The 27,549-nt window shown below is 41.0% G+C and overlaps 1 protein-coding gene and 1 long non-coding RNA gene across 2 annotated transcripts; one reads left to right on the forward strand and one right to left on the reverse strand.

Moving 5' to 3' along the window:
* Positions 1-4,527: 4,527 nt before the first annotated feature.
* irak1bp1 (interleukin-1 receptor-associated kinase 1 binding protein 1) lies at positions 4,528-23,787 on the reverse strand. The gene is made up of 4 exons (XM_043686975.2): positions 23,413-23,787; positions 13,241-13,306; positions 10,630-10,760; positions 4,528-6,357 (listed from the first exon to the last, which is right to left on the reverse strand). Exons 1-4 carry the CDS (start codon positions 23,692-23,694, stop codon positions 6,087-6,089), a joined length of 750 nt encoding a protein of 249 aa, XP_043542910.2. The 5' UTR covers positions 23,695-23,787; the 3' UTR covers positions 4,528-6,086.
* Positions 23,788-23,979: 192 nt separating this feature from the next.
* On the forward strand, positions 23,980-24,893 carry LOC148150642 (uncharacterized). The gene is made up of 2 exons (XR_015751943.1): positions 23,980-24,115; positions 24,799-24,893. It is a non-coding gene; the product is annotated as an uncharacterized LOC148150642 (long non-coding RNA).
* The last annotated feature ends 2,656 nt before the right edge of the window (positions 24,894-27,549 follow it).

Consider the following 27,549-nt stretch of genomic DNA (forward strand, 5'->3'; position numbering starts at 1 on the left):
CATTGTCTTTCAGGGTGAATTCCAGTGCTGCGAGGAATTCCTTTCTGTCTGCGTTCCTGTGGTTGAAGTGCATCCCTCGCACTCGGACAGCTTTTTCCGTGTCTGGGAGTGGTCGGTCTGACAGGTTCTTTTTCCAAGTCTCTGAGTTGTCCGTGTTATTGCTGTACATAAGCCTGGCCAGTTTTTTCCTGTAGGCCTAGTCTTTTCTTTGTCTTGGTCAGCTGTTGTTTAGTGTTGATGTCTCATTCTAGTGTATTTGTCCATTCATGGTCAATCGTGTTAGTGTACAGAGTATTTTGGCGCAAACCTTCCCGTTCGTGTTTGTAGAGATGGTTGTGGGCATCATTTATCATAGCATCTTGCAGCCATTCTGTTCTGCTGCTCTTCTGGCTTGTGGAGTGTTGAGAGGTGGTTTATATTTGATGCATAGTGGTAGTACATGTTTCCTGAGGCATTCGTGTAGGAAGGACAGTTGTTGGCGCATGGCACTCAGTTGGATAGCGTTGGTTTCCCATCTTTGGGCTAATTTGAGTGTATTGTACCCATAGGCATTTGTGAAGTTGGAGAAGATTTGTAGCTCAGGTTGAGGATCAGGTTGTAAATTTGTTCGCTGAGCTGGTAGAATTGTTCTCAGACATTTTGTCACCATGCTAGGTAACATTATCAATAAAGCGCTTGTGTTCTGTCCTGCTTGCTATTTATCTGTCTTGGTCTGTTGTGGTGGGTTATATCACTTCTGGTTCTTTTTCTAAGAGGCTGGTAAATGGGGTCCAAATCGATATGTTTGTTAATGGAGTTCCAGTTTGAATGCCAAGTCTCCAGGAATTGCTGTGTGTCTCTTTGTTTAGCCTGTCCCAAGATGGATCTATTGTCCCAGACAAACTGGTGTCCCTCTTCGTCTGTGTGTATCGATACTAGTGATGACCAGCAGAACGAATGTCATATACAAAATACCCTGCAAGGACTGCAACAAGCATTACATTGGATACTAGCCACCAAACAACATGGCCGACTATCACTAGTATGAGTACAAGAACTGAAGAGTCACCAGACTCAAAACATTAACTCACCTTTTCTTCCCACAGCTGCTGTCAGATCTGTTGAGTTTCACCAGCAATATTTGTTTTTGTTCCTCTCTGTTTAACACTCTTACGTCAAAGATAAATATTTTCATTTCTTTTAAGCACAAAGCCATCGTGCTTCAATTAAAACTTAGTGGACGAGCAAAATTAAGGAACCCCAAAGAAAGAGGGATTTTATTACTTACTATTCCAAAAGAAAATAATAAATTTGTCACATCAAAAATATGCAACACAGGTAATACGCTTATGGGGGCGGGCGTTGTCAACACAGATATAAAGGTCAAGGCAATTGTATCTTAAGAGTCCTTGAGTTGTGAGAATGACCTGAGTTCAAACTGTTTAGCTATTTTATTTCTTCAGTGGTGGTGTAGTTTGTAGATTCTGATTTCTCAGTGAATGGTTGTTATTCTGAAACAAAACAAGGAGTGCTAAGTTGTTTTTTTCACTGGGCACTGAAGTTGAGGGAAAGAGACATTCTACTCCAGTTCTTGCTTAGACTTCCATTTTTCCTTGTCTCTGCAATACAACTCTTAAGCAAATGTTAGTGAAAGTCCAATTGTATATTCCTGAGTCTGTTTTGCTGAGCGGAACACTGCAGCCACCTTTGATCTTAAAGTATAACTTCCTGAGAGATGTGAATCAATACGCACAGAGTTGACCTTCAGTGCCCTTTTATAATGATGTTAATTTTGGCTCAGTGATCTTTAATTACTGAAAGTTTCATGATCATGGCTTAATTTAGTCATTTTTTGTCAGTATTCGTTAGTTTAAAAAAAACCCAAAAGAACTAGATGTTGGAAATCAGAAACAAAAATTGCTTGAAGAACTCAGGTCTATTCCTCCCACTGTTTATTCCTCCCCCTCTCTCACCCTATCTTCTGCGTAAATACCAACCTTTTCCTAGCTACCATCAGTTCCAAAGAAGGGTCACTGGGCCCAACACATTAACTCTGATTTCTCTCCACAGATGCTGCCAGACCAGCTGGGTTTTTCCAACAATTTTTGCTTTTGTTTGTTTTAAAACCATTTTGGTCCTTGAAAGGTTTCAAAAATTAAAATTAAATGATGGTAATTTAATGTCTCTAAGCCATTTTTATTGAGTTGGTACAGATACATTGTGTTGAACGGCATCTTTCTGTACTGCAAAATTCAAGAAACATTCTATAACAAATTATGTTTTATTTTATTTTTATGAAATGTGGACATTGGACAGTGGTTATATTAGCTTTTTATTGAATCCAATTCTACCAGTGGGATTTTAACATGCTCTTATAACATTAGCCTGTGATTTGGAATGATTAATTATCTTCTTAGGAATAAGCACCAAGATGGCGACAGAGAAGAGCTCCTGAGCTCGGGGCTCGTCCGCTCTTCTATTTTGTTTCTTTTTAGTTTTCCTTCTGTTTTTCTTTTACTTACCTATTGCGTTACTTATTTACTGTGAAGCGTTCTGACAACATTGGCAGAGGCGAGTTATCCCGGCGCGGAGTCACGGAGGAGATCAAGCCCTAAGGCAACATCAGTGAGGTAGGCCCAGTGGTGAAAGATGGTGCCTGAGGAACTGTCAGGCTGCCCCCACCATCCTGCATTGGACTCACCAACATAGGAGTTACCACTCTTTAGACGTAATCTCTTTGCCAATGGGCCCTGACATTTGTTTATATACATAAAGAAAATATAATGGGGTGACGGGAAGAGACAAATACTTCCATTATGAGAAAAGCTATAAAGGATAATATTTTATTGAATGCAGGAGCAGTATGACAAGGTTGTTTTAATATGAGTTATTAATAAAAGCACCAGTCTGTGTACATAATTTAAAATTTGATTGCAAGCCATGCAGCAACTTGTGAAGTTGTTGGGTTTAATGATAGCATATTTCCAAATAACTGCAGTCTGCTTCCCACCTACTTCATATTTTCCATATGACCCAGAATTAAAATGATCCCAAATTGACTGGACTGAGATATTAATTCCAAAATAAAAATAATGCATGTGCATTTAATAAATAATTTTGTCAGTTCCATTAAGCCTGCAAAATTGACTTAAATAAATAGCAAATATCTACAAGATAATTTCCTCACCTTTATTCAGAGCTGTTTCATTTCATAATTTGGAAACATTTTGATCCAAATATAAAACCAGTTGTTCTCTAAGGTGGATCTTGCTTCTCGCTCTCTTCAAAAGCATCGAAAATCAATTACTGATTTTAGCGCAACACAAAGACTGAATTCTCATTCAGGCAAAAGGTTTTTACAACAGAAAGGCTAGGAAAGGTTGAATTAGTCAGATTATAAAACAGCCATGGAATAATTTATTATCTAGTTATTTTAGTTACAGAATTTCAAGCTCACTTTTTCATGAATTTTTTACGGAAATTAAACAGCTGTGTGTGAAGCATTGTGTAGAATATGTAATTGAGACACATTCCTTCAGAAAAAAAAAATCAGCTCTTTCACTGGATATTTAGACATTGAACTATAGCCAAAGAACTGGTTATTGTTCCTCTCAAGGGAAATGGTCTGCTTTGCTGAGCAAAAAGTGGGCATCTTGAACAACTGCTTTAATTACTGTTAATTAATGCATAAATCATTGCCTCTGTGAGCAATAGCAAAGACTGGATTTTAGAAAGTGCTTTTCTGAATTCTCACTATTAGCCCAGTTGATAATGCAACCATCTGGTGTTACACATCATTATACAGATCAGGTCCTATGTCAGACTCGACTAGATTTTTCAGTTTGAATTACACAAGCTCCCAGTTGTAATATCAGCAGGAGATCCTTCGAGATGCACTGACAAAAGTGACATATGTGGGTCCACCTAACAGCCACTTGCAGTTGGGAGCAAATGCATTATAGTATTTTGCAAGTGAAATCATCTTACATATTTTATCCATATTAGTGCCGAGTGCTAGGGAGACCAAAACGTGTTTCTCTTGTTTTACTGTGCATAATGCAGCGGCAGTAGTGGATCAATTGTAAATCCTGCAGCACATTTTTACAAGAAATGTTCAACCAATTGGAGGAAAAGATCTTTTGAATATCTCTAGTATCTCTGCCACAGGCTGTATAGGCTACACATTATGGGGAAAATGACCTTGGAAAATTGCTACAATTAAAGTTTCACGGTTAATTCGTGCTTCATCAAAGCAGTGCCAGGGATTTGAACCCATTGAAAACTGATTCTTTAGTTTAATTATCTAACCTGTAGCAACAACTGACATTAATGACTCCAGAATGAGAAAATGAATCAGTCTTGCTGAGTATCTGTTGATCCAAACACAAAGATCCACAAATACGTATAGAATAAGAACAGAAGGAAGCTTGGGTGTCTGTACCCCAAATTGTGGGAAGGCTGGTTTATCCAATTAGCAATCAAGATCTGCATACATGCTTGAAGGTTAGCAATCCAGACAATGTAAGTGAGCTTGTGCAAACAGAAGTATACAAGTCACAGGTTTTTAATAACCAAGTACTTAGTATGGAGAAGCAAATTGCAAAGCAGGGGTCCATGTGTAAATAAATGGGTACTTGAGCAACTGTGGTAGATTACAACAAACAGATGAAACTAAATAAATATGAAATAATAGCTAAATACTGCAGAAGCTGGGAATCTGAATTTTTTTAAAAAACTGCTCAAGAAACTCAGCAGTATCTGTGGAGGGAGAAAGAGGTACTGGGGACTCAATATTACCTTTGTTTCTCTCTCCACTGATGGTGCCAGACCTGCTGAGGTCTCTGTTTTTATTTAAACTAAGTATTAACATTTGCAAGGTTGTAAAAGGTCTATGTCTTTTAAGTCAAAGCTTTTTTTTTTGCAAAATAAAATTGTTTTATTAAGAAATCTTCTAACTTTCCCATTCTGACTAAACATACTCTGTCATGTCACTAACATGTATTGGTTCACAATATTGAATCAAAGAAACATGTCATTTTAACACACTAGAATTTGAATATTTACAGAAATGGTTAGAAACTGCAGTGCTTTCCTAGGAATGTTTTGGGAACTGGGGGAAGACAAGTCAAGTTTTCTCAATTATATAGCCAGGTTCCTACTATAATTCTGAGAAATGCCACTGAAAGGGCTTGGATATAGTTAAGGATGTGGGTATGATAGACTCATCATATGTTAAGATTACAAACCTGGCCCTTAAGTGGCAGAATTTCCATCCATTCCCACACGTTTAGTGATAATTGTGGAAGTGGGGTGCAGGCCTCCCTAAATCAAAAGTTCCTGTGGAGGAATTTAACATAGCTGGAGGCCAAAACAGCCAATGAGTTGAGGTAACCCACCTTCCAAAGGACACCTGTGCCTGATCGTAGGAGGTTCTCAGGTGACAGAAATAATTTTAAAAAATAAATTCGACCACTGGTTCCCCTGTAGCACTTACCCAGGGCTAACGAGTGGAAGGGCATACCATATCTGTGTCAATCTCTTGCAAGTTCTACTGTGTTCATTGACAGGCATAATACTGCTGCAGTTAACCAAGAAAATTACATCCTGCATTACTTTGGATCCGTAATACTAACAAGCTCAACAACATGAAAAGACATGCTGTATCAATAATAGTTTCCTTCTTCATTTTGTATCAACATAGTAATGAAGATTAAGAAATCAAATGACAGGGAAATGGCTGAAAAGGATCGGATGATACTGACTGTTGCACAAAAATAACAAATGCCTCATAGCTGCATCAATGAATAACAAAGTCAATAACTTTTTGTTCCTAGACATTTTTTGCCACAAGTTGACAGATATTCCATGATATTTTGGTTACTGGTGATGAGATGAATAAGAAGTTGCAGGTTTTGTTTTGCACAAGACTGATGGATCCATTGTATCCACACTAAGGAACATGTCAAAAATTAGCACCATTACGGATCTTGAGTTTGCTTTCCAAAATCTGCATTAGCACACATTTGAAACATTCTTTTGTCTTTTCTGAAAATTCAGCTGGTTTCCTTATTTAAAAGCTTTAATTTGTAAATTCAAAAGGGTCTTTGTCAATTATTTCTTTTGATATTATCTTTTGATTTAAGTTCAAAAGTCACATAGACTTTTGAACAAACAGTCACAGATGCATTGCTAATTTGCTGCTGTATAGTCAATGGTCTTGTATTGTCTGGTGCTTGTGCTTCAGAGGTTAACCCTTCAGTTTCTTTAATTTCCTCTTCTCGAACAATCAAAGGTCTGCCGAGAGTCTGGCCAAGCAGTCGGCATACTTCAAATGCTTTACGTCGAGAATTCGCAACTGCTCGAAGACATGCCTGCCGTCTATAGAAAATAAAAAGGAACTTGGATAATATTTTGTTTTACTCTACACTTTTTAGTTAAAAAAAACATAGCAGCAGATGCAAAGGCCTCGGATTTTAACTGCCCTTCTATTTCCATACCCTCTACCACCCTACAGCGCAAGGTAAGAAGGAAATTATAACGGAGCGAGGGGTTTACGCAATCGTAAAATGAGCCATTTTACATTTTGGACGGTAAGAAGACCTGCACACGTGGGTTGTCTTCAAACATGTGGTACACTATGATGTCATCAAGGCTCAGTATGTAACCTAAGGCTGGAGTAGGATAAAACGGAGTCTCTTTTGTGTGAAACTTGTCTGAAACATTAGTCAGGGCCTGAAGAACGTGAATGCTCCACACAGCTCGATGAGGAAAGTTTGGGCATTTCTTACCCTGGACTTCCCTTCCTGGAGCACTTGTATTGGGACCATTCTCACAAGTTTCAGCAGTAACCACTTGATGCTGATTTTTTGTCTCATCCCAGATGGGCAGTGATTTTGCTGAGAAATATAAATGAAGCAAAGGAGCTAAATTTCTGTTACTCAGTCTACCCAATTCATCAAGTATTTGCAGTGGAAATTAAGCCCTGTATTTCTTTATAGGAAGGACAACCAAAATTTCACTGACATTATGGTGGGAGATTGGCCATTTTTCTGAAGAATTAGTGTAACTGGCCACAGATTAATCAATCAACTTCTGGAGTTCAAATTTCTGGTTGAATAAATTTTCTAACTATCTGATAACTTCACATGCTATTACAATTTGTAAGATAAACTTTTTCATGTTTCCGCATTTTTGCATGCATAACTAAACATTTAAATATATTTTTTCCTCAAGCACAACTCCATCATCTCACCAAAAAATAGTTGGCACAATTATACAAAGCACTCCCTTTCCCACCACAAAAACTTAAGATAATTCCTGCTGTTTGAGTCTGAAGACTATTTTGCTTCCTCCACCATATACTAGTTATGACCTTACAAGTCAATATTTTGTATACATTTCAAAGGGATGTTTGTGAATCTAGCAATGTGGTTTAATTGATTTAAAAAAAAAGGCACTTGGAATTTAGTGCCAATAAATTTCATGGCTTTATTTAGGGTGACAAGAGGCCGCAGAGATTTAACTGGTTTGTACTAAACCTGAAGCTATCTCAATTACAAAAGAGATATCTTCATTGTCTACAATAAAATTAATGAAAATGTCACACACTATAGGGAAAGCAGTTTTTTAAAAATTCACAATGTGGACATTACATTAATTTGCTAATCAATAACTAGCAAGTTTTGAGAAGATGTGTAGCTTAGGTTGACGTTCTGGATGTAGGTTTGATCGCTAAGCTGGAAGGTTCATTTTCAGGCTTCATTTGGTGGTTCACTGAAGATGTTACCTAGTTATGGTGACAAAATGTCTGAAAATGAACCTTCCAGCTCAGTGAGCAAACCTACATCTAGAATCAATAACTGTCTTTGATAAGATGCCAATGAATTTCCTTTTTCAATTGCTGTGTCCCTGAAGTGTAAATATACCCACAATGCAGCTTTGTTGGGGTCAGATTCAGGGACAATAAAGCAATGGTGATATAATTCAAGTCAGAATGCTGTGTGGCTTTGATGAGAACTTGCAGAAGGTGGTGTTCCCATGTACCTGCCGATCTTGTACTTCTAGGCAGCACAGATTGTGGGTTTGAAAGTTGCTGCAATGCAAATGATACTGTACTTATGGTGCATTTGTGTTGGAGGGAGTGAATGCTTAAGGTGACGAATGGACTACCAGTCAAGGAGGTTTTGCCATGGATGGTATTAAGCTTATGTAAGGTTGGCATTTATTTCCTATCCGAACTGCCCTTGAACTAAGTAGCTTGATAAGCCATTTCAGAGGGCAGTTACAAGTCAATCTCATTGCTGTGGGTTGAGAGTTACATGCAGGCCAGCCAGGTAAGGACAGCAGATTTTCTTCCTGAAAACGCATTCGTGAACCCACAGGCTTATACAACAATCAACAATAGCCTTGTAGTTGGTGGTCATGCTTTTGGAATAGGAGGCGAGTCCCTACAGACTGCCAGCCTCGGAATTGGAAAAATTGTAAACTGTGTGAACAGTGTGAAACTCCAAAAGGATAGGTTGGTTGAATAGGCAGATAGGTGGTAAATGAGGTTAAGTGCAGAGAAGTGTGAGGTGACACAAATTAGTCAGAAGAACATTGAAAGACAATATAAAGTGTGGAGTACAATTCGAAAGAGGATGCAGGAGGGAACTAGGTATATATATGCACAGATCTCTGAAGGTGGCAGTATAAGTAAAGAGAACAGTAAATAAAGTACAGTGTTGTTGCTTTATTAATAGGTACATACAGTCCAAGAATGAGGAGGTAATGATGAACTTGTACTTGTTAGATCTCAGTTGTGGGAGCCACGTTATAGGAAATACGTGAGTGTGTTGAGACAGTGTAGAAGTGATTTGCAAGAATAATTCCAGGAACAAGAAACTTCAGTTCGGGGGATTGATTGAAGAAATTGGGACTGTTCTCCTTGGAAAGATGCAACTGAGAGAAGATATGGTGGAGATTTTCAAAATCATGAACAAGCTGGACAGAGTAGATAGACAGAACGGCCTCCTTCTCCACCGTAACAATTCAGTGATTCGGTGACCTGCTATTGTAGCCACGTGTATGTGTGACTGGTACAGTAAAATTTCTCGTCAAGTGGTGACTGTCTGCCACATAATGGGCGGCACGGTGGTTAGCACTGCTGCCTCACAGCGCCCGAGACCCAGGTTCAATTCCCACCTCAGGCGACTGACTGTGTGGAGTTTGCACGTTCTCCCAGTGTCTGCGTAGGTTTCCTCCGGGTGCTCTGGTTTCCTCCTACAGTCCAAAGATGTGCAGGTCAGGTGAATTGGCCATGCTAAATTGCCCGTAGTGTTAGGTAAGGAGTAAATGTAGGGGTATGGGTGGGTTGCGCTTCGGCAGGTCGGTGTGGACTTGTTGGGCCAAAGGGCCTGTTTCCACACTGTAATGTAATCTAATAATATTGATAGTAAGTGAACTGGCAATTGGCAATGCCTTAAACATCTAGGATAAGTGATTTTACTGCCTTCTGTTGAGATGTCATCACCCAGCATTTTTGTGGCATATTGCTACTTGCCACCTATTAGCCCAAGCCTGAATGTTGTCTCGGTCCTGCTAAATGCAGCACAGCCTTCTTCTGTAGCTGTTCATCACCATTTGTAACTCTTTACTGTGCAATCACATGAAACACCTCCACTTCTGATTTTATAATGGAGGTAGGTAATTGATGAAACAGTGAAGATGGTTGGGCTTAGAACAATGCCCTAAGAAACTTCCACAGCAATGTCATGGGGCTTCAATTTTACTGATGCTCCTTGATGCCACACTCAGTCAAATGCCGCTTTGAATTCAAGGACAGTCACTCTGACTTAACCTCTGGAATTCAGCTCTTCTGAACATGTGAGGACCAAGGCTGAGTAGATATGATCGAATGTAAACTGTGTATTGGTGATTTGTGGTCAACTGGAAAACAGTTTCAAGTCAATACTAAATTGATATTAATGGCAATGCTTGATTTTTATATTCAAGCATGAGAACTTAGTTTTCCTTTGAACTATTCCCCAAAACCACTTGCTGATCTATTAGTTTAGCTAAAAAAAAAGCTACCTGGATTTGGATGCAAGTGGTTGAACCTAAAGACCTTACATTTCACTCTACATTTACTTCTATGGTAGAAACATTTCTACAGCAATCCAATGTATTGCAAAATATTTTGAGTAACAGAAACATAAGACTCATTAACACACACATAAACAAGCCATTCACTTCATTAAGCCCAAGTTGCCTGGTTTGTAGCATGACACAGTTTGTCCAATATCTATACTCTTATCTCCACAGCCCTGAAAGTTTATTTCCCTCAAGTACCCATCTGATTTTCTCCATCATTGCAGGTAGCAGGTTCCAGCTCAATGCCATCTGCTGCAATTAAGTGAATCTGCAATTAAGATCACAAAACTTGTGTTTTAAAACTAAGACTTAACTAGCTGTAAAATTATTCCATGTACAAGGAATTTCAGTTTACATGGGCATTAAAAAGGGTTAAAAAGTATGTTTTTAATATATTAGAAAAATGAATCATTCAGAGATTGAGTAAGCAGTACAATAAATAATCTACAATACTGATCTTAGAACAGGGCATAAAAAGATCTTGACCTTGGCTAACAAAGACAAAGTAGTCCATTCTACCTGATATTTTCCACAGCTTCAGTTGTATGATAGAATTGAGGTGAACCAACAACAACAGAACTATCTAGTTTCTCCACCAGTAAGTTACAGCAATTCTCCATCTTGCCAAAGTCACTGAATATAACAGACACCTGGGAAGCAAAAAAAAGTATGTTTTAAATATTTCAAAATGGTATCAAAATCGCTGGCTTATCTAAATAAAACGTAATGAAGTGAAAGATATTCAGTATTACATACAAACATGACACTTTTGGGCTTAGGCTGGCTACTAATTATTTAACCAGAAATACAACTGTGAGCAATAGAAATAGTCCTAATAACATCCAACCAATAATACGGGAAGTTTGAAGAATACAAACTTCCCGTATTATTGCTAGCTTAAGAATTAGATTTTGCAGGGTCTACAGGGCTGTTTCTGCTGTTGTCTTTTCCAGTGTCGATGCCATGTGATCTGTCCAGTTCCATTTCTTTGAGACTTTGTAGTAATTGGTACAACTTAGTGGCTTGCTAGGCCCACTTCAGGGGGCAATTGAGAGTCAATAACATTGCTGTGGGTCTGGAGTCCCATATCAGCCAAACCAGCTGAGGATGGCAGATTTCCTTCCCTGAAGAACATTAGAGAACCATACGGTTTTCCTAACAATTGACAATGGTTTCATGGTCATCAGTACATTCTTGATTCCAGAATTTTTTTCCTGAATATATAAATTTGTCTTTTTTTAATTGAATTCAAATTTGTGCTATGGCAGGATTCAAACCCAAATCCCTGGAACACTAGCTGATTTTCCTGCATTAATACTCTAGTGATACTAACACTTGGCCATCGCCTCCCCATGCAGCAGGCCAGAAAGTGGAGTTGAAGCTGAGATGATATCAGCCTTCATTGTATTAAATGGCAGTGCAAGGTCAAGGTGCTGAACTGATACTCCCAATCATAGTTCTAATGAAAAGCAATTAGTTTGCTATTATGCATCCTTAGTACAACAACATTGGTAGAAGGCCAGTATTAAATTATTTTTGTAGAAGGTCTCCCTTCCCTTGCTCTGCTTAGGCATTTGGCAAGATGGTCTGGAGTTGTTTTTGTTGCTTTTCTCTGTCCAAAGTCAGCCTTCATAACTTTAATAAAGTTATTATAATAATCAGCTGATCAGAATAAAAGTTACAATTTCTACAATTATATGCAGATTAAGCATTCAAACAAACTTAGAAGAATATAAGAAGTAAGAGTAAATCCAGACTGCCACCATCACTCAATATGACTGTGCTGATCTCAAATCCACTTTCCTGTATGCTCCCCAAAACCTTTGATTCTCAATAATTAAAAGCTTTTATTATTTAAACACGATCAACAATGAAACACTTTCAAGCATGCGGAGAATTTCAAATATTGAGAATACTTTCGAGTGAAGAAAAATTTCAGTGCCAAATGATCAGACCTTAATCCTAAAACTGTGCCGTTTGTTAAGATTCCCAACCAGGTAAATAATCTCAGAGTCTATACTGGTTGGCCATTTCAGAATTCTTATATTTTAATGACATTTCCTCTCTTATTTTTGAATTCTGGAGTCTATATGCTTAATTCACTCAGTTTTTCATCACAAGACAACCTCCTCATTCCAGGAACTAATCCAGTGAATCTTTATTGCACCAACTGCATGTTCACCCCTTAAATATGGAGGTTAAAACTGTATACAGTCTCACCAAAGCCCTGTACAATGGGAGAAAGACTCTTTGTTTTTATTCCAGTATATTTGCAATAAAGGCTTACATGCCTTTTACCTTTCCAATTCTGTCTTTTTATTATTCTTTCACAGAACACAGATATTGTTGCTTATACCAGTATTTATTGCCCATCTCCAATTGCTCAGAGAACAATTAAGAGTTGACCACTTTGCTGTGAACTGGGGTCACGTTTAGACAGACCAGGAAAAGATGGCAGAATTCTCTCCCTAAAGGACACTTTGAAAGCCAAACTGGTCAGCCAACAATCTACAACTAAATGGTTGGCACTGGGTTAGCTTTTTGTTCCAACTGAATTCAAGTTTTATTATCTGCCATGGTGTGATTCAACTCCCAAAATATGTCCTCAAAACTTTAGCGTGGGCTTCTGGGTTACTAATCCAGTGACATTACCTCAATGTCATTGCCGCCTCTGCTTGCTGTCGTTGTATGCTAAATGTTCTGAGATCCTTGCATCAGTACACCCTCATCCCTCTTAACAAAAACAATGATACCTTTCATGTCTTTTCAAAATATATTCTGCTTGTATATTCTTAGAGCTAAACTAAATAAGTTATAATAATCATATTCCATTTGTCACCTTGTTGCCCATTTACTTAGCCAATCTGCACCTCTTTTAATACATGTCCTTCCTTCACAGCTTACATTCCTATCTATATTAGTACATTTCCAATATTACATTTGTGATTGGATTAAATTATATTTTACAAATTATCTGTTCCTTTATAAAACCAAAAATTAATAGATTCAAGTTTTTCATTCATTATAATCAAATGTAATAGGTTAATGCGAAGAACATAGTTTATACAACATATATAAGGCTCTTTTTTTTGCACATTTATTAAAAGTTTTAACTGAAACTGAATACTACCTCCGCTTCCATCTGATAGGCATTTTCAATTCGCCGAAAATCCTTAGTCACTATAATACCGTCCTCCTGGAACATTAACAGATGATTTGAACACAAAATATTCAATGAAATGTCCAATATTGCATTATAACACTTTGAACAAAATAATTGCTCCAACAGACAGGGACAATACTTTGTTTCAACCCACAATGAAGAGAATGTATTCTTCCAAAAAATCCTGATTCCTGTTAAGTGAAATTGAACTGTGACGTGAACCCCTTATGGATAAATATGGATTCAAGGTCTTTCCAGATGTGTCCTTTTCCCAACTATGGGATACTACACGTGTGCAATCCTTCCCTTAAGGATAATACTGCAGCGTGTTTTTTTTTAATACTAGTGGTCTAGTGGGGCTGAACCTGAAGACGTTTTACATAGAGTCATAGAGATGTACAGCACGGAAACAGACCTTTCAGTCTAAACTCATCCATGCCAACCAGATATCCTAACCTAAATCCAGTCCCATTGCCAGAATTGGCCTGTATCCCTCTAAACCCTTCCTACTCATATACCCATCCAGGTGCCTTTAAATGTTGCAATATTCCAAAAGTGGCCTAACCAATGTACTATAGAGCCGCAACATGACCTCTTAACTCATATAACCAATGCTCTGACCAATAAAAGAAAGCATACCAAATGTCTTCTTTACTATCCTATCTACTTGCGACTCCACTTTCAAGGAACAATGAATCTGCACTCCAAGGTTTCTTTGTTCAGCAACACTCCCCAGGACCTGACCATTAAGAGTACAAGTCCTGCTAAGATTTGCCTGTCCAAAATGCAGCACCTCGCATTTATCTAAATTAAACTCCATCTGGCACTCCTCAGTCCATTGGCCCATCTGATCAAGATCCTGTCGTACACTGAGGTAACCTTCTTTGCTGTCCACTACACCTCCAATTTTGGTATCATCTGCAAACTTACTAACTATACCTCCTATGTTCACATCCAAATCATTTATATAAAATGATGAAAAGCAGTGGACCCAGCACCGATCCTTGTGGCACACTACTGGCCACAGGCCTCCAATCTGAAAAGCACCCTCCACCACTACCCTCTGTCATCTACCTTCCAGCCAGTTCTGTATCCAAATAGCTAGTTCTTCCTGTATTCCATGAGATCTAATCTTGCTAATCAGTCTCCCATGAGGAACCTTGTTGATCACCTTACTGAGGTCCATATAGATCACATCTACCGCTCTGCCCTCATCAATCCTCTTTGTCACTTCCTCAAAAAACTCAATCAAGTTCGTGAGACATGATTTCCCACGCACAAAGACATTATGACTATCCCTAATCATTCCTTGCCTTTCCAAATACAGTTACAAGCTCCTTTATTAGAAATGCTCGCGACCAGCTGTTTCCCGCAATTCGGAATTTTTCGGTTTATAGAATGTGACAGTTTAATGGTGAAGTTTTTAAAAATCTTACCAGAGAAGCAGACTTCTAACTAAGAACATGCTTGGCCACGCCCGCTCCCCCATGTCACACCCGAGTGACCCACATCAAGTGGGTGTCGACTTGGGGGCGTTCATAGAGAAACCCCAGGCCTGTCGATACTTGGCCACGCACCCCCCACCATGTCGCATTTGAGTGACACATCGAGAGGGTGTCGACTTGGGTTAACTGTTTGCTCGCCAAACAACCTTGTTAATGAGAAAAAACCTTCAGATTTCAGAGCTTTTTGGATGTCCGGATAAAGGATCTTGTACCTGTACAAGTAAGTCTTGTCCCTCAGGATTCCCTCCCACGACTTGCCCACCACCGATGTCAGGTTCACCGGTCTATAGTTCCTTGGCTTTTCCTTAGCACCTTCCTTAAATGGTGGAACCACGTTAGCCAACCTCTAGTCCTTCCAGCTCCTCACTTGTCACTACTGATGATACAAATATCTCAGAAAGGGACTAAACAATCACTTACCTAGCTTCCCACAGAGTTCTAGGGTACACCTGATCAGGTCCTGGAGACTTATTCACTTTATGCATTTCAGAACATCCAGCATCTCCTCCTCTGTAATGTGGACATTTTTCAAGATTTCACCATCTATTTCCTCACATTCTATATGTTCCATGTTCTTCTTCACAGTAAACACTGATGCAAAATACTTGTTTAGTATCTTCCCCATTTCCTGTACCTCCACACATAGGCTGCCTTGCTGATCTTTGAGGGGCCCTATTCTCTCCCTAGTTACCCATTTTTTTTTTTAACAGTGTGGAAACAGGCCCTTCAGCCCAACAAATCTACACTGACCTTTTGAAGAGGAACCCACCCAGACCCTACTGCTCTATATTTACCCCTGACAAATGCACCTAACCTACCCATCCTTGAACACTATGGGCAATTTAGCATGGCCAATTCATCTAACCTGCACATCTTCGGATTGTGGGCGGGAACCCACACAGACACGGGAGAAAGTGCAAACTCCACACGGACAAACGCCCAAGGCTGGAGGCGAACCTGGGTCCCTGGTGCTGCAAGGCAGCAGTGCTAACCACTGAGCAATTTGTCCTTAATGTATTTGTAAAAACTCTTTGGATTCTCCTTAATTCTGTTTGCCAAAGCTATCTCATAATCCCCTTTTTACCCTCCTGATTTTCCTCTTAAGTATATTCCCACTGCCTTTATACTCTAAGGATTCACTTGATCTTGCCTGTCTATACCCGACATATGCTTTCTTCTTTTTAACCAAACCTCAATTTCTGCAGTCATCCAGCTTTCCCTACACCTACCAGCCTTTCCTTTCATCCTAACAGGAATATACATTCTCTGGACTCTCATTATCTCATTTCTGAGGCATTCCCATTTTCCAGCTGTCCCTTTACCTGCAAATATCTGCCCCAATCAGCTTTTGAAAGCTCTGGTCTATCCTTTTCCATTACTATTTTAAAACTAATAGAATTATGGTCGCTGGCTCTAAAGTCTCCTCCACTGACACCTCAGTCATCTGCCCTGCCTTATTTCCCAAGAGTAGGTCAAGTTTTGCACCATCTCTAGTAGGTACATCCACATACTGAATCAGAAAATTTTCTTGTGCACAGTTAACAAATTCCTCTCCATCTAAACCCTTAACACTACAGCAGTCCCAGTTTATGTATGAAACGTTAAAATCCCCTACCATAACCACTCTATTATTCTTTATAGATAACTGAAATCTCCTTACAAATTTGGTTCTCAATTTCCCACTGACTATTAGGGGGTCTATAATACAATCCCAATAAAGTGATCATCCCTTTCTTATTTCTTAGTTCCACCCAAATAACTTGGTGGGATGGGGCAAGGAGGTAAGAGAGTACCATCAAAAGCAGTTAACAGATGGTCTCAGATCATGAAGACCATGTCGAAGAGCTCCACACACTTAATAAAAGGATCGAGGGAAAGAGTTTTTAAAAACATTTGAAAGTGATAGTCAGTTATGTTTGATATACTGTGACCCTGAACCCAGGAGTAACTTTGACACAGAATAGTAAGATTGCCAGTGATGGATGGATAGCTAAGTTCTTCCGAAAAGTCATCAATCTGAAATTCCATACATACAAAGGAGGACAGCACTTTGAACAACGTACACATCCTAGGACAAGCAAAACAAAGACACAGACGAGAATTCATAGAGGTCTGGCATTCTAACCGGAACTCCATCAATAAACACATTTAGACCCCATCTACCTTCCCTTGATAAAATAGAACCGTAAATGGCATCACACATCTTAAGAAATCAAGACCTACAAATAGAGGTGGGACATACCACCAGCGCTTCACCAGAGATTCTCACCTGATGTTACCTAGTATGGTGAGGAAATGTCTGAAAACAAACCTTCCAGCTCAGCGAGCTAACTTACATCCATATCATTAACTTGAGCTACAAATCTTTTCAAAAATCGCTACCTTTAACTTCTCTTTCCACAACTGCTGCCAGAATTTTGTGTTTTTATTTCAGATTTCCAGTATTTTGCTTTTGGATAAACACCTAACAAGAATAGAGCAACAGAAGAATCGGGAGATCTGGGGGTCAGACACATAAATCAATAGAAGTCCCACCAGAGATTAATATGACAAGAATAATGGAATCAAAGCATGGAATTCATTTCGAGATGGATAAAATTGAAAAGCAGAGAAGTTTCTTAAATTTGTACAGAAGCATGGTTAGATTATACGTAAACCTTGGAACAGTTCTGGGCTCCATATTATTAAAAGATTGGGCACTGGAAATTAGAGTTATAGAATACTCCCAGAACTGAGAAGTTACACTAAGCAGGGAAAAAAGAATAGGTTGAGACTTCTTAGAGTCATTGAGATATACAGCACGGAAATAGATCCTTCGGTCCAACATGTCCATGCTGACCAGATATCCTAAGTAAATCTAGTCCTATTTTCCAGAATTTGGCCCATATCCCTCGAATCCCTTCCTATTTGTTTACCATTCCAGATGCCTTTTAAAGTTGATAAAACGTGAAGCTGGAAAAAGCACATCAGACCAAGCAGCATCAGAGGAGCAGGCGAGTCGATGTTTCAGGCAGGACCCTTCATCAGTCCTGAAACATCGACTCTCCTGCTCCTCTAATGCTGCTTGATCTGATGTGCTTTTTCCAGCTCCACATTTTATCGACTCTGACCTTCCAGCATCTGCAGTCCTCAATCTCCAAGATGCCTTTTAAATGTTGTAATTGTACCAGCCTCCACCACTTCCTCTGGCAGCTCATTCCATACACACACCACCCTCTGAATTAAAACGTTGCCCCTTAGGTCCTTTTTAAAATCTTTCCCCTCTCACCTTAAACCTATGCCCTCTGGTTTTGGACTCCCCCACCCTGGGGAAAGATCTTGTCTATGTACCTTATCCATTCCCCTCATGATTTTATAACCCTCTATAAGGTCACCCCTCAGCCTCTGATGCTCCAGGAAAAATAGCCCCAGTCTATTCAGCATCTCCCTATAGCTCAAACCTGTCAATCCTGACAACATCCTTGTAAATCTTTTCAGAAACCTTTCAAGTTTCACAACATCCTTCCTGTAGCAGGGAGACCAGAATTGCACACAGTAAAAATTCCAATAGTGCCCTAACCAATGTTCTGTACAGCTTCCCAACTCCTATACTCAAGGCACTGACCAATAAAGGCAAGCATACCAAACACCAACTTCACTTTCCTATGTGGCCTATTACTGCTCCTGTTTTCTTTCTAACTGTAATCTAAAACAAACAATTTGATCATTTTTCCATTCAGTGGAGGTAAATGGGTTACAAGAAAACTTAGTACTTGATAAAAGATTTAGTTATAGGAAGTGACCATCAGCACAAGCAACCTCAAATGAAATCTAATTCTTCTCCAGCAAACAGACTAAGATTATGAAAAGGTTATATAGAGTTGAAATGGTGATGATGGTAGCACTTGCATGGGAAATTGAAACCATAAATTCAAGTTACTAATTTAATAATTATGCCGTTATTAATAAATCCAAAATGGAATTCAGGAGAAACCCTTTTATTCAGAGTAGTTAGAACATGAAACTCACTGTCGTAGGGAAATAAAAAGCAGAAACATTGAAGGAGAACAGAAAACCAAAAAAATGAGAGGGATAGGATATGTTTATCAGGTCTGAAGGAGAAGGGTTGGAGGAAGCTCATATGCAGCACCTACATAACATTGATCTATTGAAGCAAAATGCCCATTTCGAGGCTCAGTACTTCTATAATTCTCTTCATTCTATTCAAATCTCTATTTATTGGATTTGAGGAAGCAAAGATAGGAGGCAAAAGAAATCAGGAGATAGATTTTGTTTAATCATTTACTAGATGTGGGAGCTATTGACTAGATCTGTGTTTATTCCCTGTCTCTAAATGAAACAGAAAAGATGGTCGTAAGCTGCCTTCTTAAAGTCCCTGGGGTGTGGGAACATCCACTGTGCTATTAGGAAGGGAGTTCCAGGATTTTAATCCAGCAATAATAATTGAACAGCAGTAAATACCAGTCAGGACGATGGGAGATTTGGAAGGGAACTTGAATATTGTGATGTTTCCATGTACTTGCTGCCATGTCCTTTTAGGTAATAGATGTAATGTGTTTGGAACATGTTGTGAAAGGACCCTTTCACAGTGCATTTTGTAGGTGGTACACATTATTACCATTGTGCATTGGAGGTGAAGGGAGTGAATGCTGAGGTAGTGGATGGGATGCCAGTCAGATAGGCTGCTTTGACCTGGATGGTGTCAAACTTCTTGAGCGTTTTTGGAGCAACTAACATCAAGTCAAGCATAGCATGTTCCATTACACCCCTGAGTGTGCCTTATAGAAGCTGGACAGGTGTTGAATACAGCAGGCGAATTGCTCACTGCATAATTCCTTGCATCTGACCTGCACTTGTAGCCTCAGTATTTCTATGGGTGGTCTAATTTTGTTTTTGGTCAACATTAATCCCCAGGATATTGACAACGGAGGATTCTTTTTGGTGGGGGGGAGGTTGGGAGGGGTAAGGATGTCAATATTTTGTTTTTACAGTTGATTTTCCTACTACAGTATTCTACTGCTAATCAAGTTGAGAAAAGCTAATTCAGCACTAAGAGGGTTTCAGGCTGCCACCACCATGGTTCATATAGCTCAGTAACAGCATCCGAGGTTATTTCCCATTGGAGAACAAGTCCAGTTTCAAAATAAACAAGCACTTTACATACTTAAAGTTTACTTTGGATTGCTTTAATTAGCTAAAGGAGTGCGGTAAGCATTCACTATTGATTTTCTTTTAGCCACAGAAAGCCTTCATGAAAAGGTTAATCTATAAGGCTGTAGAGCACAAGTGAACATGCTGCATGGTAATGAAATCAGATGCTTATTGCCTCTGTGAAGTCAGCTCCAGCATTTCCTTTAAAAAAAAACAATACTCTGTTATGGTGTCTTGTAATAATCAATTTATCTTTGGCCTCTCGTTAACATGTTACGTCCTCAGGGACATTTTCCACTAACACAGGATCAATTTATTATGTGCTGACAACACAGATGTATTCTCTACCATTTCCCTGCAATCACACATCTACTTTTGTGTCGTCAGAGTTCCCATTTGGTATTGCTGTAAAGTAGTCAAAATTGTCAACTCAATTTTAGTGGGCAGCACGGTGGCACAGTGGTTAGCACTGCTGCCTCACAGCGCCCGAGACCCGGGTTCAATTGCCGACTCAGGCGACTGACTGTGTGGAGTTTGCACATTCTCCCCGTGTCTGCGTGGGTTTCCTCCGGGTGCTCCGGTTTCCTCCCACAGTCCAAAGATGTGCAGGTCAGGTGAATTGGCCATGCTAAATTGCCTGTAGTGTTAGGTAAAGGGATAAATGTACGGGAATGGGTGGGTTACGCTTCGGCGGGTCGGTGTGGACTTGTTGGGCCGAAGGGCCTGTTTCCACACTGTAAGTAATCTAATCTAATTTATTGTGTACAGAAGTGTAATAAACTTTGCTTCACTTGATAGACCTTATGCGACAATTCCAGAGCCTTGATTTCTAAGCTTTAACTCAGAAACAAAATTCAAATTTCACTTCTTATCAATCAGTATGATTGTTTACTTCAAATTCTGTATTATCGTGACTTCTTACCTACTTCACACCCATTGGCAGAGCTTTTTTTTTGGATAGAAATGCTACAGATGTGTCTTATGTTCTCCAAACTGGCCTAGTTTTTTCACCATTCTCTTGATCACTTGAGTTTTGAATGGGATGCTGTGTCAATGCATCACAACACAAAAAAAATCACAGTTTGTGTGGAACAGGCTGTGAATTGTTATAAATTTGAAGACGTGTACTGTACCTTTAAAAGAGAGTGAATGCTGTTCTGAACTGAGAGATTACAAGCACCTGAGTATATGACTAGATGGCAGTTTCAGAGTGTACTGGAAAATTTAAACTGTGTAACATTTGGCTGTGAAATGGATACCTGAGTTTTGATTCCTTTTTTGACAACAATTCAAATTTAACCAGTTTAAATTATGCCCCAGAATACTAAAACCCAATCGAGTTTGAATTTATCGTTTTGCCATCATCGAACCAATGAGACAATTCAATGTTGGGGACTTGAAAATGCAAACATTCTGAAAATTGCAAATGAAGCAACTGCCATTGAGAGAAACCCAAGAAATTAGGAAACATTCTCTATCAACAGTACCTTTTCATATGAAACACATTTGCAGTAAGGAGATCTTCAGCCGAAAGAAGAAAGACACCGAAGTTGACAGTGGCCGTGTGGTTTTGAAATTAAGTTGATTTAATTTTAATAAGCATCTTATTGGAACAGCATATTGTCATAGAATTGGAGGGAGGTAATAAGGAGTTAAGAGAAAGGAGGCCTTAGAGTTGTGAATAGTTGTTATTTAATGTTCACTTTTAGAGTTAAAAAATAAATTAATATTATTTTCTTTAAACAATGGAATTTGGGAGTTCTGTCCCTCATATTTTGACAGATTACGAGGCGATGTGAGCACCACATTCTTCCACAATGTTTTCCTTTCCACTATTTCTGTGTACTTCAAAACTAAATTTCTTTGATACTCTTAACGTCTCTACCCTCCGTAGACACTAATTTGTCCAAAATTCAACCGTCAAAATCTTATCCACAATAAATGATTCATTATTTCACTATTCTATTCTTAGTTACATATGGGCTCTCCTGAAAGAAAGGATTCAAAATATTCATCATAAAATTCCTTCACAACACTTCAAGTCTTCTACTGGAACCTATTAATCATTTGAGTCCTCCTACGCTCAGTCTTCTCCCTCTGGATTCAAACTCCACCATTAATGGGACTGTTTTCATCTAAAGTAATTGCATCTTTGGAATCTTATAGGAGAAAGTGAGGACTGCAGATGCTGGAGATCAGAGCTGAAAATGTGTTACTGGAAAAGCGCAGCAGGTCAGGCAGCATCCAAGGAGCAGGAGAATCTACGTTTCGGGCATGAGCCCTTCAGGAGATTCTCCTGCTCCTTGGATGCTGCCTGACCTGCTGCGCGTTTCCAGCAACTCATTTTCATTTCTTTGGAATCTTACCCTAGGTTTCCAAGCCTCAACATTTCCCTGTCCAAATCAGAAAACCTTTTTAAAAACCATCTATCTAAACCATGTTTATAATCAGCTCTTCAAACCATACTGTTGTGGCTCAGAAGCTATTCCTTTCACTCTCACCAATTCCATACTTTCATACACTTCTGGAGCAAGTAGGACTTGAACCTGGGCACCTGGTCCAGGGGTAAGGACACTACAGAGAATGTTGCCACTGGTTACCTGGTCAGAATAGGCAAATGGCATTCATGCCAGTTTCTGAAAAGATTACAATGAGGTCACTGGATAAAAAGTCAATACAAAACATTACTTTTATTAGTCTGTTGGATGCAATCAATTCCTTCTAATATGAGATATTGGATAGGATTTTCCAGCGACTGTCAAACACTAATACTACAGCTGCACCACATCACTTGTGACATCTATCATTACCAAAAGTGACAGTGATGTATCCTTGATGCAAGTTGACTGCATTTTCAAGAGTTAGATGTTCACTGTGTCAGACTTAACGAAGTCACTATGAACAACACAGCCTGTAACAAAGATGAATCGTGGAATAATGCAGCTCAGGAGGTGGCCATTCAGCCCAGAGTCTGCTACCAATCTTTCTAATACAATGAGGCCAGAACCCGCCACCCCCCAATTGCAGCACGAACTCTGGAATGTGAATCTGAGCTCCTCTTCCAGACGCGAGAATTAATCAAAGAGGAGAGAAAAGAAAATACACATTTTAAAAATCCCTTTGAGAGTATTCTAGCCTGTGGCGCGCCAAGCTCTGCCCGTGGTATCGGGTAAAAACCGAAAACAACTGCGGATGCTGTAAATCAAAAGCAAAAAAAAAAAAATTGCTGGAAAGGCTCAGCTGGTTTGGCAGCATCTGAGGAGAGAAAGCAGAATTAACGTTTGGGGTCCAGTGACCCTTCCTCCCAACTGAAAACACCGGACCCGAAACGCTTACTCTTGATTTCTCTGCACAGACTTGCTGAGCTTTTCCAGCACCTTCTGGTCTTGGCTTGTATGGGGGGCTGGGGGAAGGCTGCGAGCAGGCGGCTCCGTTCCCGCCTGGCGGGTGTTGACAGACACTGCCACTCCTCCCCCACCTTACCCTCACGCCGTGTGCCCGGACGCTCTGCACGATGTATTCGAGCCGCCGAGTGACGCTGCTCTTGGCCGCCGCCGCCGCCTCCTTCCGGCTGGCCACCAGCATGCAGATTCGGGCCCGGTTCGGAGGCGCCGACACCTCGGCCGTGGCGCTGACCTGCACCTCCCGCTCCGCCGAAGGGGGAGGCACGGGAGACTTGGAGCCGCGGCGCTCGGGCCAGCAGCGTTTGCCGTTCTCTGCGTCCGACAGCAGCGAAGCAAAGACCTGGCCCGGAGTGATCGCCATGGTTACCGGGACGGCGGGCAAAATGGCGGCTGAAAGGGGGGGGGAGGGGGGAAGAAGGTGAGCGGCGCCGCTGCTATGGCAACAATCAACCCTCAACCGCCCAGAGAGCGGAAGTGCGGCGCCGCTGCTATGGCAACAACCCACCCTCAACCGCCCAGAGAGCGGAAGTGCGGCGCCGCTGCTGTGGCAACAATCACACACCCCCCCCCCCCCCCCTAGAGCCGCTACTATGGCAACCGTACAGAACCCACCCACCCCCAAAAGGTCAGGGGGAGGAAGCGCGGTGCCGCTGCTATGGCAGGAGACGGGGGGGAGGGAGGGAGACCGAGGCACATGCGCAGAGGTAGAGCCGGGTCGTGGTAGCCGACAATGAAACAGCTGCGGAAGGCTCGCAAAGTGTCGTTGTGGAGAAACGCAGCAGGTCAGGCAGCATCTGAGGAGAAGGAGAATCGACGTTTCGGGCATCAGCCCTTCATCAGGAAAGGGGGGTGGGTGGGGTGGCAAGAGGGTCTGAAAGGTAAACAGGAGGGTGGGGCTGGGGGAAGATGGCTGAGAAGGTCATAGGTGGATGAAGGTGGGGGGATTGAAGGCGATTAATCGGAGCGGAGGGTGGAACCAATAGGTGGGAAGGAAGATGGACAGGTAGGACAGTTCAAGAGGGCGGTGCTGAGTTGGAGGGATGGATCTGGGATAGGGAGGTGGGAGACGAGGAATGAGGAAACTGGTGAAATGGGTATTGATTCCATGTGGTTGAAGGGTCCCAAGGTGGACGATGAGGCATTTTTCCTCCCGGTGTCGGGTGGCTAGCATTTGGTGGTTGCAGGATGTCCCGGACTTGCATGTGGTTGGAGGAGTGGGAGGGTGAGTTGAAGTGGTCAGTCACAGGGTGGTGGGATTGTTTGGTGCATGTGTCCCAGCTGAAGTTTGGTGGGGGGGAGCTCCAGTGGAGAATTAGAGAGACTGTTAAACAGTAATAAAACAAACAACTGTGGATGCTGGAAATGTGAAACACACAAAAACAGAAATCGCTGGAGAAAGCCAGCACAAGTGGTACCCTCTAAGCTGAGATGCTCAAAATGTTAACTCTTCTTTCTCTGTCCACAGATGCTGCCCGACCTGCTGAGCCTCTCCAGCGATTTCTGTTTTTGCATCTTTCAGGTTTTCTTTTTTGCAAAAATAAAGTTTATTCATAAAATGTTCTTTATGTACATACACAATCACTGAAGCAGTTCGGTCCTGTACATTCTTTGCATATTTAGAACAAACAATCAGAGAGTCATAGAGATGTACAGCATGGAAATAGACCCTTCGGTCCATTCCATCCATGCCGACCAGATATCCCAACCCAATCTAGTCCCATCAGCCAGCACCCGGCCCATATCCCTCCGAACACTTCCTATTCATATCCAAGTGCCTCTTAAATGTTGCAGTTGTACCAGCCTCCACCACTTCCTCTGACAACTCATTCCATAAACGTGTCACCCTCTGTGTGAAAGGTTGCCCCTTAGGTCTCTTTTATATCTTTCCCCTCTCACCCTAAACCTATGCCCTCTAGTTCTGGACTCCCCGCCCCCAGGGAAAAGACTTTGCCTATTTATCCTATCCATACCCCTCATAATTTTGTAAACCAGTGTAATGTCACCCCTCAGTCTCTGACGCTCCAGGGAAAACAGTCCCAGCCTGTTCAGCCTCTCCCTATAGCTCAAATCCTGCAATCCTGGCAACGTCCTTGTAAATCGTTTCTGAATCCTTTCAAGTTTCACAACATCTTTCCGATAGGAAGGAAATCAGAATTGCACACAATATTTCAACAGTGGCCTAACCAATGTCCTGTACAGCCGCAACATGACCTCCCAACTCCTGTACTCAATACTCTGACCTATAAAGGAAAGCATACCAAACGCTGCCTTCACTATCCTCTCTACTTGTGACTCCATGTTTAAGGAACTATGAACCTGCACTCTAAGGTCTCTTTGTTCAGCAATACTCCCTCGGACCTGATCACTAAGTGTATAAGTCCTGCTAAGATTTGCTTTCCCAAAATGTAGCACCTCGCATTTATCTAAATTAAACTCCATCTGCCACTTCTCAGCCCATTGGCCTATCTGATCAAGATCCTGTTGTAATCTGAGGTAACCCTCTTCGCTGTCCACTACACCTCCAATTTTGGTGTCATCTGCAAACTTTCTAATTGTACCTCTTATGCTCGCATCCAAATCATTTATGTAAATGACAAAAAGTAGAGGACCTAGCACCGATCCTTGTGGCACTCCACTGGTCACAGGCCTCTAGTCTGAAAAACAACCCTCCACCACAACCCTCTGTTTTCTGCCTTTGAGCCAGTTCTATATCCAATTGGTTCGTTCTCACTGTATTCCGTGAGGTGGCCTTTAATAGACTGAAATGTGCTTCTTGTCAGATGTGGGAGCTTAAAGAGAGTTTAAGGGTTACTGCAGATTATATCTGCCATCAATGCTGCTGGCTGCGAATCTTATTAGATCGAATGGACCAGTTAGAGAGACAGAAGCAATGAGGAATTTGCAACAGCAACAATATGTGATGGATGGCAGTTATAGGAAATGGGAAAAGTCTCAGATACAGTCACATAGATGGGTTAACTCCCGGAAAGGTAAGAGAGTAGGCAGCTAGTGCAGGAGTCTTTTGTGGATATACCCATTTCAAACAGGTATGCTGTTTTGGAAAATGTATAGGGTGATGGATTCTCAGGGGAACAGCACAAACAGCCAAGTTTCTGGTATTGAGACTAGCTCTAATGCAACGAGGGGTACGTCGGGTTCCAAGCGATCAATTATGTTTGAGGTACAGACAGACGTTTCTGTGGCCAACAGCGAAAAAGCAGAATGGTGTGTTGATTCTTTGGTGCCAGGATCAAGAATGTCTCAGAGAGGGTGCAAAATGTTCTCACGGGAGAGTGGGGCCAGCAAGAGGTCATTGTCCACATTGGAACCAACGATATAGGAAGGGAAAAGGTTGAGATTCTGAAGGGAGAGTTAGGCAGGAATTTAAAAAGGAGGTCCTCCAGAGTAGTAATATCTGGATTACTCTGGCTGCTATGAGCTGGTGAGGGCAGGAATAGGAGGATAGAGCATATGAATGCATGGCTGAGGAGCTGGTGTATGGGAGAAAGATTCACATTTTGGATCATTGGAATCTCTTTTGGGGTAGAAGTGACGGATTGCACCTGAATTGGAAGGGGACTAATATACTGGTAGGGAGATTTACTAGAGCTGCTCGGGAGGATTTAAACTAGTAAGGTGGGGCGGTGGGACCCAGGGAGATAGTGAGTAAAGAGATCAATCTGAGACGGGTACAGTTGAGTACAGAAATGAGTCAAACAGTCAGGGCAGGCAGGACAAGGTAGGACTAATAAATTAAACTGCATGTATTTCAATGCAAGGGGCCTAACAGGGAAGGCAGATGAACTCAGGGCATGGTTGGGAACATGGGACTGGAATATCATAGCAATTACAGAAGCATGGCTCAGGGATGGGCAGGACTGGCAGCTTAATGTTCCAGGATACAAATGCTACAGGAAGGATAGAAAGGGAGGCAAGAGGGGAGGGGGAGTGGCATTTTTGATAAGGGATAGCATTACAGCTGTGCTGAGGGAGGATATTCCTGGAAATGTATCCAGGGAAGTTAATTGGGTGGAACTGAGAAATAAGAAAGGGATGATCATCTTATTGGGATTGTATTATAGACCCCCTAATAGTTGGCCTTTCTCCAATTTAGACCTTTAACTTTTAGATCTGGTCTATCCTTGTGGTCTTGGGCAGAATAGTTACCTTATCACACTGTGATGCATCCTGATAGAATGTTTTCTATGGTGTATAT

The sequence above is a fragment of the Chiloscyllium plagiosum genome, unplaced genomic scaffold, assembly GCF_037043375.1.
Source record: "Chiloscyllium plagiosum isolate Xiang-an unplaced genomic scaffold, Cpla_swu_hap1 HiC_scaffold_3, whole genome shotgun sequence".
Classification (NCBI taxonomy): domain Eukaryota; kingdom Metazoa; phylum Chordata; class Chondrichthyes; order Orectolobiformes; family Hemiscylliidae; genus Chiloscyllium; species Chiloscyllium plagiosum.

Excerpts from the sequence above, each read along its gene's own strand:
- irak1bp1 (XM_043686975.2), bottom strand. The coding sequence starts at position 23,694 with ATGGCGATCACTCCGGGCCAGGTCTTTGCTTCGCTGCTGTCGGACGCA. Across the intron at positions 10,761-13,240 it reads CCTATCAGATGGAAGCGGAG|GTGTCTGTTATATTCAGTGA; the intron begins GTAGTATTCAGT and ends TTTGCTTCCCAG. Across the intron at positions 6,358-10,629 it reads GAAGCTGTGGAAAATATCAG|ACGGCAGGCATGTCTTCGAG; the intron begins GTAGAATGGACT and ends TATTTTCTATAG.